Source organism: Cariama cristata, unplaced genomic scaffold (genome assembly GCF_000690535.1).
Source record: "Cariama cristata isolate BGI_N322 unplaced genomic scaffold, ASM69053v1 scaffold718, whole genome shotgun sequence".
Classification (NCBI taxonomy): Eukaryota; Metazoa; Chordata; class Aves; order Cariamiformes; family Cariamidae; genus Cariama; species Cariama cristata.
In genome coordinates this window covers 132,804-147,459 of record NW_009630436.1, presented here as the reverse complement: position 1 = coordinate 147,459, position 14,656 = coordinate 132,804, and the positions used below count along the sequence as shown (strand labels likewise).

Below are 14,656 nucleotides of genomic sequence, written 5' to 3'. Positions count from 1 at the left end.
AGTAGGGGACTGCGCTTCCCTGCCCTGCTCCTTCAAAGCCCGTGGCCAGGGCTAACAATGAGTTAATGGATCCTTGTGTGATAGGAATCACAGAATCATTATGGTTGGAAGAGACCTCAAAGATCATCAAGTCCAACCATATACCTGATGCCACCATGCCCACTAAACCATGTCTTGAAAGGAAATCGGATTTCTCCCTGGGATTATAAAATATAGAGGTTGGAAGTTACTGGGGAGGTTAATTACCTGTGAGGCAAAGGGCTTATTTTCTTCTTGTTGCTGTGGTCAGGGCAAGAGGTGTGTGGGTTGTCCAAATAATTACTGTAGTTTGTGTTCTGTAAGTTTAATGGCAGAAACGCTAAGGGCTTGACTTTGGGGTGGGGATGCAGGACTAGGCTGACGTGTTGTGAGAGCGGAGTTTCTTAGGGTACCTCCTCTCCCAGTCGGAGAGGCAGTGAGAAAGAGAAACTATTACCAGCCCTTAAAAGAGGTTTTTCCTTGAAGCCATATATGGTTCTAGTGAAACTTCTACCCCTTTTCTACTTAATTAAACCTGTTTTTTCTAAAAAAGGCTCAGAAGAATCTCTTATCTGAATGCCAAAAGCCAGAGGGAACCATTCTTGTGGTAATGGGAGCCTGAGAGGGGAAATAGCAGAGGTCTCGCAGCAAAGCTGCCCTGTCTGCTCCTGCAGCCCCTCTGCGCAGGATGGGGAAGCAAACATCCGGGTTGGATTTATCCAAACCACCAAGAATTTGTAGCTGACTCATGACTCTGTGTGAGTCAACCTTTTTTTTTTTTTTGAAACCGGACCCTCAGCTATTGCCTTCCCATTTTGTAGTGCAAAATTTTTGGAAGCCTAAAGGATTCCCTTTAGGTACTAGTTGCTCCCTCTGGTGAGCTTGCTCCTCTCTGTGGCTGGCCAGCAAGAGGGGTTCAGGACCCAGGTACAGGGGCTAGGGGGGTGATGTGGCTTTGTCTGATCCTATTGCTGCAATTTGGCTTCTTTTCTGGAGCAGCTGTGTTTAAAGGAGGGACTCTGGGATGATGCTAGTACAACAAAGGGTGCACTGATGCTCTGAGCGGTGGTTGTACCTCTGACTTAGGGTCTCGCTGTGCTGGCAGAGATGGGGGCACGGTGAGCTCTGGGTCACCCCTTGCTTCCCTTCTTCACCGACTTCTCCGACACCACTCTTGCTCCTGGTTTGCACAGGTTGGAGTTGCTCAAAACCCTGGAGCAGGGCAGCTGCTGTGTCCTTAGTAGAGAGCCTCTGTCCATGGGCAAGTGCTGATGACAGGTTTTATCAAGTGGAACATCTGAAAGCTGGCAGCCTGTCTCCGAGACGGGGATTAGGTTTTCTGGAAGCTCACTGGTGGCTGGGATCTCTAAGCTTTCACTTCATCATAGAGCTGCATTGAGCTTCTGCCACTCTTAAGCCACCCGACTGGATTTGCGTTTCTGGAACCAGTGAGTTTGTCATAATAAAACTTGTCAACATCCTAATTGCTTCCAATAATTTTTAAGATCCTTTTTTTTGTGTATTACAATTGTACATCCTGGGCCTGTTATCCAATTTAAATGTAGGAGTTTAAAAAAGGACATCAAGCAGTATTTATTTTTATGGATGTTAAGAGTCTCTAAGACTTCTGGGGTAACACACTAAAACACCAGTCCAGGTAATTATCGATGCGTTGCAGCGAGAGCCCCAAAGAATCTCAGTATTTATGGAGCTGCTGCCAATGCCAGATGAAGTCACTCCGATTATCCTCGCCAGCTGTTTGTTTTGTTGAACCACAGCGATTTCTCTAAGTTACTGAAGTTGATGTCATTGGAAGCGATGTGACATCTTTGCACACATATAGAATAAGTGTTAAAAAATGCTCCAGAAGAGCTTTTCCAGTCTTGTCTGGGAGCTGGCTGGGGAGTTAAACTGGCTTGATGGAACTTAATCCATAAAGTAAATGAGTCATCAGGCATAAATGGCTTTACCATAAATGTCAGAAAGATTCTTACTGGTCCTGACAGTTAGCACTTACATCTGTTTGGTGGAGCAAATAAAAGCCTCGCAATTCACAATCATTTTCATAAATGTGCTGTCCTGCCTCTTCCTCTTCATGGGGAGCTTTAGGAATAAAGGTCAAAATGTGATTTATTCCCCTTTTTAAAAACTAGCTCTTCTGATGGATGAAAGATTGGTTATTTTCAGGCAAAAATTGACCTTTTTTTCCCTCCACTTCAAAAACTGTTGTCAAACCAGGAATGCGTGACTGTGCCTTGCCTCTGAATGCCAAGAAGTACCCCAGTTACTGGAGCACTTTCTTGAGCCCCGTGTGCCCAGATGTGCCCAACTTACCCATATGCCAAAGGAGGACTTTCCCCCACTGCCTGCACGGGGGGCTGCGGCTGGAGGACACTGTCCTGGTGCCCTTTCCTTCAAAGCAATACCAGTGCATAACTGACTTGCTCCCTGACTTAGATACCTCTTTACTTGAAAATAAGTCTTAAAAACCTGAATGGCTTGGCTGGTAAAGTCTTTAAACCACTCTCTTAGAGAGAACTTACAATTATACTTACGAAGGCTTCATGGAAAATCTGTAGCTCTTGCGTGGTGGGGGTCAGGGAAATTAATGGTATCTTCGTTATCGCTCTTGCTGAAAAAAGCAGATGCTGACATAGGAAGGAGAGGGGCTTGGGTGTTTTGTGTAACCATAACAGTGAAACAAATAGACACTCGAGTGAGGAAAGGGAGCGGAGCTGGTTGCTGCCTTTGTCAGCCTGCACCGGGGCTGGGGGCAGCTATTCCTTGGTGAAATTTATTAGCGGCAACACACTTGAGAGGACACAAAAGGCTTGCGAACCTCCCAGCAAGGCTTGCTCTATTTAAAGTCGGCTTTTTAAATCAAAGAAATGGGGCTCTTGACAGCAGAGCTTTGTGCATCTTTTGTGAAGTTCAGATAGTGGGGCTTTTTATTGCAGGCTAAATTAGCCCATTTTATTGTTTTGCACTGAGGGATGAGGTCAGTTGACTGGGAATCTTGTTAACAAGGTTTTACTCCTGTCTGCTTTTTACAAGTGTTAACATGGGGCATCCACTAGGGCCGTGCACTTGCTGTTAACGAAACAAAGATGAATGGTCCAGCAACCCTGTGAGCCCTCCTTCTTCCCCTACCACTGAGCTGCTCAAGCCATGTCGGTGTACCTGAGCTCAGATGCTCCCTGGGGTTCTCATTCCTCCAAAATTGGGTGCATTGGTTTTCCTTCTGATTTTGCATGCTTGCACGCTGCTGCTGGAACAAGAAAAGGATGAACTTTGCTGGGCAGAGTGATTGATTGGGTTTGAAAAGGTAATGGGAAAATAGTAGGCATGTTGAATGACGCTTATGAAGCGTGGTGAGCTCTGAAGAAACTGTCTGATGTGGCTCACGCTTTTTCCTGGCACCCTTTGCGTACCAAATTTATTCAGTTACGCACTGATTTTTCTCAGGTTCTCCACCCAGAACTAGCAGGGAGCTTGCCTTGTTCGTCTTCCCCTACTCACTCAGCAGCAACCGGTGGGCCGTCCTTTGGTGTGTTGAGTGAGGTTGGGGTTTCTGCCGGGGCCCCAAGACTTGAACCTGTGGCTCCCAGGACTTGCAGGTGATGTCTTTCCAGTGCCTTGAGCCACCAGACCCAGAGGATGCTCAGCCCCTGTTGTGCTGCAGGGAAGCAGGGTGAGATCAAGCCAGGATTTCTGCCCACGTATAGCTCAGGAGCTGCCATCAGTCGAGACTAAAAGTGAACTCAGCTTTAGCAAATTCTCTTCTGTTTAACCTTTTGCACTGTGTTTAGCCAACATGCCTTTCTTTGCTTTATCTATTCCTCGAGGAAGCACAGTCATAGTCCTGGTCACTTATAGGATGCAGACTATCAGTTCCCCTTGAGGTGTAAATCCAGCCTTATCAGGAAGAAAAAGCTTTCAGCCTTCCCTCCTTGCCTCTCAGAGACAAGTACCAAGTCTACTTTTGTGGCTGTTTTATTTCAGCTTATCCCAACAGTACCGGACACTCCCCATGAACCTATGGAAACTGGGGAGCTTTAACCACCTAAGTGAGAGAAGGGCATAAATGGCTTAAATCAGGTGTTGATGAGGGACGAGGGGGGGCGGAGGGGGGTGAAGTCCTGTGTGCAGAAATAGCAGCTGGAAGGATCTTCACATCATCACCTTTAAGCAAGCTGCCTTGGCCAGGGTGGGCATCCTGTGCTGGAGGGAGCTCCGAAGGGGCAGCCCGTTTTGTTGCTCTGAACTGCCTCTGAAGACAGGGATGATGACGATGATGATGTGTGGTGTGAGTAACCTCATAACACCCCCCAGCTCCTTCACATCTGTGCTCAGGGCTGGGTGATGTCCTCTAGGTCACACCACGGCTGAGTTCCCCATGCAGGTCATGTTGTCAGGTGGTGGCCAGAGGTGGCTGGAAATGGCAAATGTTCTATGAGACAAAAACATAGCATTGTCTGTTTTCCCAATACTGCATCCCCATTTTTGGTGGTTACATTGAAAAAGCCAGAACAGTAATGACAGAACTGCTCTACAGATTTATAAAAAAAGAAGGGAAAGGGAAGGAAAGACTATATCTTTCTCTTAAAATAGAAAATTGAAAACTACTTTGCAGACATTTCTGTTAATTTTGTAAAGGTTATTCATAGGAAACAATGACTAATAAGCTTAAACTAATGCTGAATTTTAGAGTAACTTCCAAAATATGAGAGGTGCCCAGACATTAGTGAGCTGCTGCAGAGATGGATGCGATAACATGGAAATTGAGGAGGGAAACCCCAGGCAGCCATAAGCTGCCCCTGCCCCTTGGAGCTGGGCAGGATGCGACCAGGACCGTGTAGTCCTCACAGCCTTTTTTCCCTGTGGATCTTCACCAAAAATGTAAACAACACTTTTTTGGTGAAGTTGATAGTATATATTCATGGGAGGCTGAGCTCCCCGTGGACCCAGCAGCACCCACAGCTGGACCATGTGCAGCTTGCGTGCACAAAGACAGACTTGACCCATAATTTCAGAAATATCCTTTGGTTTTCCACAGGGCTGTTCACCAGTCTGGCCAGGCTCCGTTCAGAGCTTCTGGTTCCTATTACATGCCCAAGTCGTCATCCCAGTTTTGCTATAATGCTCCTTTTCCCTCTGATGCCTTAGTTGTGTTTTTCTATTATTAAATAAGATTTTTTTTTTCCTCCTAATTGAAGCATCAGCTCTAATAATCCAAGTAGTAAAGTCTTGTCTTATGTAATTGTCTACTGAATAAACTGGATTTTGGCATTATGGGTAAGCGGTGTGGTGGTTCTTTAGGAAACTAAAGAGTGATTTCTGCTCTGACCTTTGGGCCGTGGCTGTGTTGTGCTCCGTTTGCTGTATAGTGAGTAGTCTGTTAAACAGCCTCAGTGCCTATTGAGCTTGCTCTACACCTGGTTTTCAATAAGCCACTGCAAACCCCCTCCCTCTTTTCTCTTTTTCCGATTATCAGATGCATTTCTAATCTTTTTCTATGTCTGCCGCACTGTTGTGTGTGCAAAATCGAGGTGAGGCAAGATGTAGAAAGGGGGGTGATGTCTTTTGTGAGACCAACTGATGGGATGGGAGAAGCAGAGAAGTTTTGAGGCCAATAAACAGCTTTTTGGACTGGGCAGGGCAACTCCGGAGCCCTACAAAGCTGCACGGCATCAGACAGGAAAGGAGTTTTTTATTGTCCATGGAATATTGCTGATTTGGGGTACGTAGAGCCTTTTTCTCTTGTTTTTACTGCACCTGTCTCGCCCGGGGCTATCGGTGCTGTTGTACCATAGGTGTGGGGGTGATCTCTCTGTGGATGTGGTTATCTTTTGGGGAGGTGCATTTGGGACCAGGCATGAAGCACAGTGGCTTCACACCTTGCAGAGCAGCCAGAGATAAGTGGCTGCTTGACCTGGCCCTGGACACGGAGGGTTTTTGCCTGGCTCATCTCAGGTGGCATGCCCGTGTCAGGTAGGTGGCCCTGCCAAGTGTTTTGCTTTGCATTTCTTGGAGGTGTTTATCCCCTTGACTGCAGTCTCGGGCTGCTGTTTCCATCCATCCCACTGACTCTCTGTCTTTTCTTTCCCGCAGGGTGACATCCAGCAGCTCCTGATCGTGGCGGACCCCCGAGCAGCCCACGATTACTGCGAACACTACAGCCCTGACTGCGACACCGCCATCCCCGACTCCCCCCAGTCCCAGGACCCCAATCAGGATGAATACGTACGTCTCTTGTGGAGTTTGGGGATGCTTTTGGGGCAGCAGCATCCAGCTCCATATTGTGGTTGCAAACACACTCAGCTTCTTCCTCCTGTCCAGCTTCCCTGCGACTCATCTATAAGGGCAGAGACAGAGCTTGTTTTTAGGGTTTCCAGGTTCTGGTCTTGGCTCTTGCCTTCAAGAGTTTCCCTTCCTTTCTGTGCTGCTCCCGTTTCCAGAGACTGAAACGAATATTTGCTTAGAGCTCAAAAACTTGCAGGAGAGACAACCTGAGCCAAGTGTGAAATATCGACCTTCCCTGGCAGGTCAACTCCTGTCCAAACAGGCACCTGTTGCTAAATTTCAGATTTTACTGTTGAACTTGTAAAAAGGTGAAGCAGTGCTTTTTCAATATTCTTTGAAACAACACGTGTTAAAGGAAGGGGCAACATTTTTGCCTATGTATTTGACATCTGAATTTCACTTGGCAGAAACACTCCCAGCTGCTCTGTATAAGCTGCTGTGCTCAATATTTTTTTCTACAAAGAGTTAGCCTCAGATTTTTTGTTTTAAAAAAGAAAGAAAAAAGACTGCTACAAGATACCTTTTCATTTCTGCTGCTCAATTAGAAATGTCTGGGTGTGGCTGACTTCCAGAAAAGCATCACCTGAATTTTGCACATTTTTAAGAGGGCTCAGGCTCAGCTCACAGCAATTAAAGTGTCTGGCATCTTCAGCTGCTTCTCAGCGTCTTGGCTGCTCTCTTGGTCTGATTTGCTGGTCCGTGCACTCTTGCTTTCAGCTGGTCTCAGATCTGTAGGCTCCTGTCAAATCCCCATGAAGCTGTAATGCTGTCAGCCTGCTCCGGTTTATCTTTGGGGTTGACTTAAAAAGCTGAGCCTAGCAGGGCTTTGGGGAGCAGAGCGATGCTCGCAGGCGAGGCATGGCTGCTCAGCCTCGGGGAAGTGCCGTCACCGCTCCGCCAGCACTTCTGGAGAAACAATAAATAAGTAATGTAAAATAGACTTTGGTATGGTCAAAATATGTGGTTGTAGGAAAATAAAACTCTTCTTTTGAAGCCAGCAGTTCAACAAGGGCTGGCTTGTCTTAGGGCTGTGTTGCTCCATGTTAGAATAACTCATCCACGCGCCGGCGTCTGCTGCCAGTGAGAGCAATGGACTGGCGAAGAAATTTGCCATGCCCGTCTGTAACCAAATGTTTTGTTTGTATTTCATCTTGAAGAATGACTGACGCCTTGTGGAAAACGCTGAAAATATCTTGTTTTCAAAGCCCTTCTGCCTGCAAGTGGATGGGAAATCACGCAGATGCTATTAGTGCAGTCGAGTGAAAATAGCATCCTTGCTTCTCAGAGTGGCTGCGTGATTCAAGTGTTTTGTGTGACCTGGGAGGTCTCAGCAATGTGAGGTTAAAAAAAAATTTTTTTTTTTTTTTTAATTGTGTTATCATGGGTGACTGAATTGCTGCTGGGTAGGTCCGTTCTCTCTGATAAGGGAGAAAGTGCCACAGGACGGACAGATGATTGAGAACCTCCTCAAATCACAGCTATTGCCAAGGCAGCCCAAAGGCAGGCTCTTGGTGAAGGTTTCACAGCAGCTGACGAACAAGAGGAAGGGAGAGTTTTCACTGCATGGATCTGCATCGTGGCATGGCCCTGTTGACATGAAATAATGTGTAAAAGAGCTGGCAGGAACATGCTTGGGTGCTGCCAGCTTATTTTCTGCTTTTCATCTTCTATTTGCAGTACACCGATGGGGAGGGAGAAGGTGACACCTACTACTATGAGTACCCCTACTACGAAGATGTTGATGAAGGTGTCAAGCCAGAAGCATCCACCACCAAACCTGGCACTCCCGAAGTGGCTGCTGGAGAGAGACCTGAAACCAAGCAGGTACCAGTGCAGGGTCCTGGCAAAGATGCGGTTGATAAATGGCACCTTTATAGAAGGGGAGGTGGAGCATAATGCAAAATTTTCTTTTTGTTTCTCTGATTCTGGTATTTTATTTCTACAACAGGACTATCCTGCCCCCACATCATCACCTAATGGAGGGGAACCCGGCAAGCGGACGAAAGAGGATGCAGTGGTGGATGACCCGCTCGTGGATGAATACAACTATGAAACCATTAACGAAGAGTACTTCACGCCTCTCCCCTATGAAGATGTCAACTACAACGAAGAAGTAGACCCCCAGGGCGGACTCACTGAAAACGCCGTGGAAGCTGAACTCCCCACGAGTACCGTCATCACCTACAATGAGACCGATGTAATTTTAATGGCTGTTTTTTCCTTTCGCTCTGTTTTTTTCATTAATTCTGATATTTCATAGCCCTGAGAGCAAAGGAGATGTGATCATCCATATGGTAAATCTGTAAGTGGTTTGGGCAGCTGTTGGAAGATGAAGTTGCTTGTAAAATATTTTTACTCCAGATATTTCAGGGTGTTGGAACACAGATATTTAGAATTTGGTTAGGGATTATTCCCCTGGAAAAATCTGTTCATATTGACATCTGCATTTCCCTCTGTGAAGTGCTTGTCTGGCAAAAAGAAAAATTAGGGTTGGTGTTAAAATCTAAGTAAAAGCATTTTATTTCAGAGCTATTAATATGAATCTTTGAAGTGTTGTTTTGATGGAGAGCATCAATATTTTTCATTTTGTCATTCCCACTGAATAGCATCTTTATGTTTTTCAGATTGTGATTTTAAAAAAAACACCCAAAACACCCAAAAAGTTTCAACACTGGGACAAACCCTTGATTTCAAATTACTGCACACTCAGAGAAAGCCCCTCTGTTTTGTGCACAGATCTGCTCAAAGATGAAATCAGTCCAGATCCCACAGCTGACATTTCTGTTGGAGCGATTACATTTTTAGCTACCCACACTTTAATATGCTTCAACTGAAATATGTCACACTTGAGACTCTTGTATCCTGAAGACTTACCCAGTTCTTGCCTTTTATATTGGTGCTCAAATAGATGAACACTGGTCTCATCCTTAGATGAGACTCGGATAAATTGTCATGCGGCTGCATGCTGTATAGCTCACTACGCAAGGAAATAACTGCGCTAGATGAGGCGAATTCTTCATTGTCCAGGAGCATCAGGAAGGGGAGTCGATAGTGGGATAACAATTCCTGGGAGGTAGGATGAGGTTTGGCAGAGTTTTGTGGTTCCTCCTCAAATGGAGAACAGTTACTTAGTTATGGGACTGTCAAAATTCAAGGCTTTCTGGGAGGTGGTGGCAAAAGAGACAGCAAAAGTTGGCCAACATATTTGGATTCAGACCTGGAAGCTTGAATGAAAAGGTGTTGGGGAAAGTGTCCAAGCAAAGAGCTGAGCAGCTGGAGCGAGGCAGGAGGGCAGCCAGCCGCCCCGAGGGCTGGTGGCACGGCGGGGATCCAGTCCAGCCAACCGGGGATAAAAAATGTGGTGGGGAAGGAGGTTGAGCAGCCCAAAATGATACACAGAAACAGAAAAGGCTCCAGCGTATCGAGGAAGTGAGCGCCAACCTGAGGGATGGGAAACTTCTGTTTCCTGACAAAGAGCCAGGAATTTTTGGCCAGGCTTGAACTTTCTAATAGAGAGGAGTTAAAGATTGAATAGTGTGACCTTCAAAAAAAAAAAATGTGGTGGGGAAGGAGGTTGAGCAGCCCAAAATGATACACAGAAACAGAAAAGGCTCCAGCGTATCGAGGAAGTGAGCGCCAACCTGAGGGATGGGAAACTTCTGTTTCCTGACAAAGAGCCAGGAATTTTTGGCCAGGCTTGAACTTTCTAATAGAGAGGAGTTAAAGATTGAATAGTGTGACCTTCAAAAAAAAAAAAAAAATTTGGAAGAGGAAATAAGAGACTCGAGGGCCACTTTAGTTGTTAGGAGAAGGAAATAGCAGAAGAGCAGGAAAGTTCAGGTAGGGAAACACACGACGAAGCTTTCCTACGTGAAAGCTCAGCCTGCCCTCAGCAGAGCATCTTGTGGGGGGAGAGTGCAAACTGTTCACCTCCCGCAGCTCTGAAAGAGCGTTTAGATGGGGAGGGCTGGAGGGCTGCTCCTGGGGTGGGAGGTTGCTCTACGGAATCTTTTAGCTGATGAGCAGAGAAAAGGACACGACTTGCCTGGCTGAAGGAGATTCCCTGTGCACTGAGGTGAAGGCTAAGGCAGCGTGAGAGGGAAGAGTCCCCAAAAGTGCCAATCTGAGGGACAAATACCCAAGAGGATATGGATTTCAGGTTTACACCTCGGAGTGAGAGCTAAGGGCCCTGCCTGCAGCCACGAACTCCTGGGGAACCGGAATCCTTGAACCCCGCAGCAGAGCGAGCTGCTTTATGAGCTATGTGGAAGTGAGGATCAGGATCTCGTGTGCATAATTGCCTGCCTAATACCTGTTATTAGAAACGGTTTCAGCATGAGGTACAGCCTGCTAAAGTGGTTAGAGAAGTTTATTTGCTCTTAAAAAAGAAAATATGAAAAACTCTCCTAACTTTTTTGGCTAGTTTAGGAAACAAAATAGTGCTCGTGGTCATGAGTAAGCGTGGCATCATTTCAAGTAGTCCCAGGTTTCTGCCTGCAGCTGGAGCCCCCGCGCTGTTGCACAGGGATGCAAGCGGGCGATGCGGCAGGGGTGGGCTGGGACACCGGGGACCCTCGAACTGCCAGCGGTGCCAGCCCTGGCACTGCTCACTGTAGGTCCTGGGATCAGAGGGGATAATGTTGGTCTGGTGCAGAATGGCCATTTTTAGCATCCCTTCACAGACCTGTGACAAGATCGGATATGTCTGTCACTGTTGAAGGTCCCCTGTCTATTTTGGGAAAACTCTCATTCCTACAAGGGCAATTAAAAGGGAGGATTTAGTTTTACACAAGTGAAGCTTCGTGGAGCCTGTGTGTGAGGTTTTGGAGGCAGGCGTAGTCACTGAACTCTCCTGGGCTGGGGTTTCATTATGGCTAATAACTCCGTGATAAATGCCAGTGAAGCAGTTCCAAGATTTAGCAGGCAGCAGTACTCCGGTGAACAAGAGGAGCTGGGGACGGATATATTTTGTTCATTGCCTGCTATTCATCAGGCAGTTTGCTTTACTTGTCCAGATGCATATACCAGGGCTTCATATCTGCATTGCTTCTCAAAAGGGAATACTAAAAGGTGATTTAAGTGAAGCTGTTATCAGCAAGGAGAGTCACAGTATTTTGCACGCAGATTTTTTGGATCTCCTTTTTTCTTTGTGGACTATTTTCTGATTCAGGTTGTCTAACAGCATTGTTAAGGAGATTATTTTTAGGCTTTTGTTTTGGTTTTTCTCCAAAGCACCTGCAAATCTCAGCATGGAGAACTTTCCACCTTCTCTGCCCAGTTATTCAAAATATCACATCTTTCCATGAAAATTGATTTGGGGACCTTAATCACAATATCTAACCAGACATTTTTGACATTCATTTCAAGAAATGCAATTTGAAAAAAGCTTGCTATGTAAATCCCCAAAAGCTTTATAGCAAGATAAACAGGTTTTAAGGTTTCAAAGTGCAAACGTAGATAAAAAATTTTGAACAGGATAAAAGACATGTGTGATAGCACTAGATCCATTTGAACGGTACAAAGGAAACATAATGCTAACTTTTCCAAGTTTTCTGGTTGAGTAATTGCCAAAATATAATTTCTGCAAACACCAGTTGGTACTTGCAGAGGTAAAAGATGATGGGGTGGCAGAGTGATGATTGCCTTAGTACTAGGCTTGCTCTTACTTTAAAACCTCTTGAATTTAGATACAGATGCTCATGCTTATGGGCTGTGAGCAGTTTTGGCACAAACAAGATCTGGAAGTGGTGGAGGCATTTAAGTGATTTTGAATTCATAGTAGTGAGGAGATAATTTCTCTGGGAAGCACTGGAAATAATTCAATTTATGGACCATTTTGGTCATTACCTGGATGGGAAAGAAACGACAACAAAAATATCATCAGCACATGTTCTTCCTTACAGTGCTGCTCGGAGTGAAGGATGCCAAGAGATGGTTGCCTGCCAGGCTGCAGAAAGCACAGGGGTATGGAGAGAAGCAAGGAAATTCTGATGCCTGTCTAGGTGTCCTTGCTTGTGGTCCATAGCATCTGTTGCTGTAAGGATTCAGACAGGATTCAGGGATTAATGTGTCAGATCTGTAAAAACTTCTGCTTCTGCTCTTTGGACAAGCAGTTAGAGCCCAGACTAAACAAACAGGAGGTTTTTGTGGAAGCAAACTCGGATTTTTCCACACTTCCTCCTGTAATCAGATACTCATAATGACATGTTGTGTTTTTGATGTGCATTTTAAACATGGGACTGGATGTGTGACTTTTTATGCTTAATAATCCAGTACCTCCAATATTGAAGCTGTGAGAAACGAGTAGGGCTTGGAATTTGAAACTTCCATTCCTTTTTTTTCTTTAGGCCTTTAGAGTTTGCAGGATCCTCCTGACATGAGCTGTTGCTTTGTGCTGTGTTTTGTTTTCCTCGCTCAAGATTTTACCATCACAGTGTTGTTTCAGGAACTGACAGAGGAAGCCCAGGGAAAGTCAGGGTGCAAGCTTTGACATAAAGATTCTCCCATCCTTCTTGCCTGCCATTTGAGAAGACCCTTGGAGGTCACTGGAGACCTTAAAACTCCAGAATTTAACCTTTCTTGTGCTTTTTATTCATGATTATTATTATAAAGCATCCTGACTTTGCAAAAACCGCAGTCTTCCCCTTAGATTTACAGCATGTGCAGCCCAGAGAGATTTGCAGCCTGACAGGTTGCTGCTCTTTTGCTTCCAGGCTGCTCAAGGAGGAGATGACCTGGATAAAGATTTCACCGAGGAAACAATAAAAGAATATGATGGGAATTATTATGATAACTATTACGACCGAACAGCCTCTCCTGATATTGGCCCCGGCATGCCTGCTAACCAGGACACCATCTACGAAGGGGTAAGAGAGTTAATTTTCCATCATGGGTAAGCCTAGTTTAAAATGTTTGTCTCCCCATAATTTATAGCATAGAGATTAGCAACGCAAAAACCAGTGAGAGCATCTCGTTTGGATTCATCCACCTGCAGTGCGTGTGTTTTGCACAAGGTGAGGAGGAGGTGCCCTGTTTCTTTTCTACGCGAACATCAGCAGTCCTTTGGTTGCAGAAGTTGTCCCAGGATCTCCAGTTCCTGCTCGGAGCGGTGATTCTGATGCAGGCGATGTCCTCTTTGACTGTCTGCCTTTGTGTTTCCCTTGTGTGTTACAGATCGGTGGCCCACGGGGCGAGAAAGGACAGAAGGGGGAACCTGCAATTATTGAGCCGGTAAGGACCATCTGGGTTTTTGGTGTTTTGTTTTGGTGTTTTGTGTTGTGTTTTTTTTTTCTCTCAAGGAAAAAGGTACAAGGGGTATGTTTGGTATGGCTTGGTAATTTCAGTGGTACAGCTGGGAGGAAAATCTGAGGTGGAAGAATTACTTGGTTCATTTAAAAACTCTTAATGTGAAATACTGTAACTTTTTTAAACTTCAAGAAGTGACCTAAATTATGAAGGAAGTACAAAATTTCCCATGAAATCTCTCATTTACCAAAACAAAACACAGGCCTTTTAGAATTGAAGCATCAGGCAGAGGGCATGTCTCACCTGTCCGGAGGTTTTGAAGTGCCCTGCCTCGGCAGCGAACCCGCTCCCCCAAGCGTCCACAGCCAGTGGCCAGGTCGTATCCTGACCTGAACTTGTAGCTTGGGGCTGGATTTAATTGCACAACTAATGGGCTCATCTCTGTGGAAATAAAAGGGTTCTCCCTGCACACAGCTGTGGGAGAGGAGAGCTCTGCTCTCGTCCCTGCTCCAGGGTCCCACTGGCTTTCCATTTTCAGAGACACCCTGTGCTGTCCCAGGATGGAAACCATCCCTCTCTTTACAGTTCTGCCCTCATCTCTTTCTGAGGGTTGTTTTCCTTTCTGAAGAATGGTTATAAACTGCCTATGCCCTCTGCAGTCTGCAAAAAATGTGGGTGCCCAACTGAGCACCCCTTTAGGTGATGATGGAGCCGCTCCCCAGCTGCCCTCGCGGTGGGAACGACTGGTGATTGCTCAGAGGTGCCCGCCGAGCGGAGCGAGAGGCTGGTGGTTGATGGCCATGTGTCTGTCAGGATGGCGAGGTGCCCCCCATGCCTGCTCCTCCCTGGGCTGGAAATGGGGCTTCAGGTCCTTGCAACCACCTCCCCTGAGCCTCATCCCCGAAGGGCCGAGCGCACGCTCGCTGCACACCAGCAACTCAATTAACCTAATTTTCCTTGGCAGAGGGCCAACGCGGCGCCCAATGTTGCGGCAGCACTTCCCATCATTCGGGCGTCATTATTTTTCTTTTAATTCTTCCTCCCTTTCCTTCTTTGCCTGACACTCGCAGATAGCGGGGGCGAGGCAGGG

The 14,656-nt window shown here is 46.1% G+C and overlaps 1 protein-coding gene across 1 annotated transcript in view; it reads left to right on the top strand.

Annotated features, from left to right (window-relative positions):
* Positions 1 to 14,656, top strand: part of LOC104165772 (collagen alpha-1(V) chain) — a gene marked incomplete at its 5' end in the record, with an annotated part of 119,027 nt that overhangs the window by 27,839 nt on the left and 76,532 nt on the right. The window contains 5 exons of the mRNA XM_009705511.1: positions 6,130 to 6,261; positions 7,999 to 8,145; positions 8,270 to 8,518; positions 13,035 to 13,187; positions 13,495 to 13,551. Coding sequence (XP_009703813.1) covers positions 6,130 to 6,261; positions 7,999 to 8,145; positions 8,270 to 8,518; positions 13,035 to 13,187; positions 13,495 to 13,551 — 738 coding nt within the window. The remainder of the gene's footprint in view (positions 1 to 6,129; positions 6,262 to 7,998; positions 8,146 to 8,269; positions 8,519 to 13,034; positions 13,188 to 13,494; positions 13,552 to 14,656) is intronic.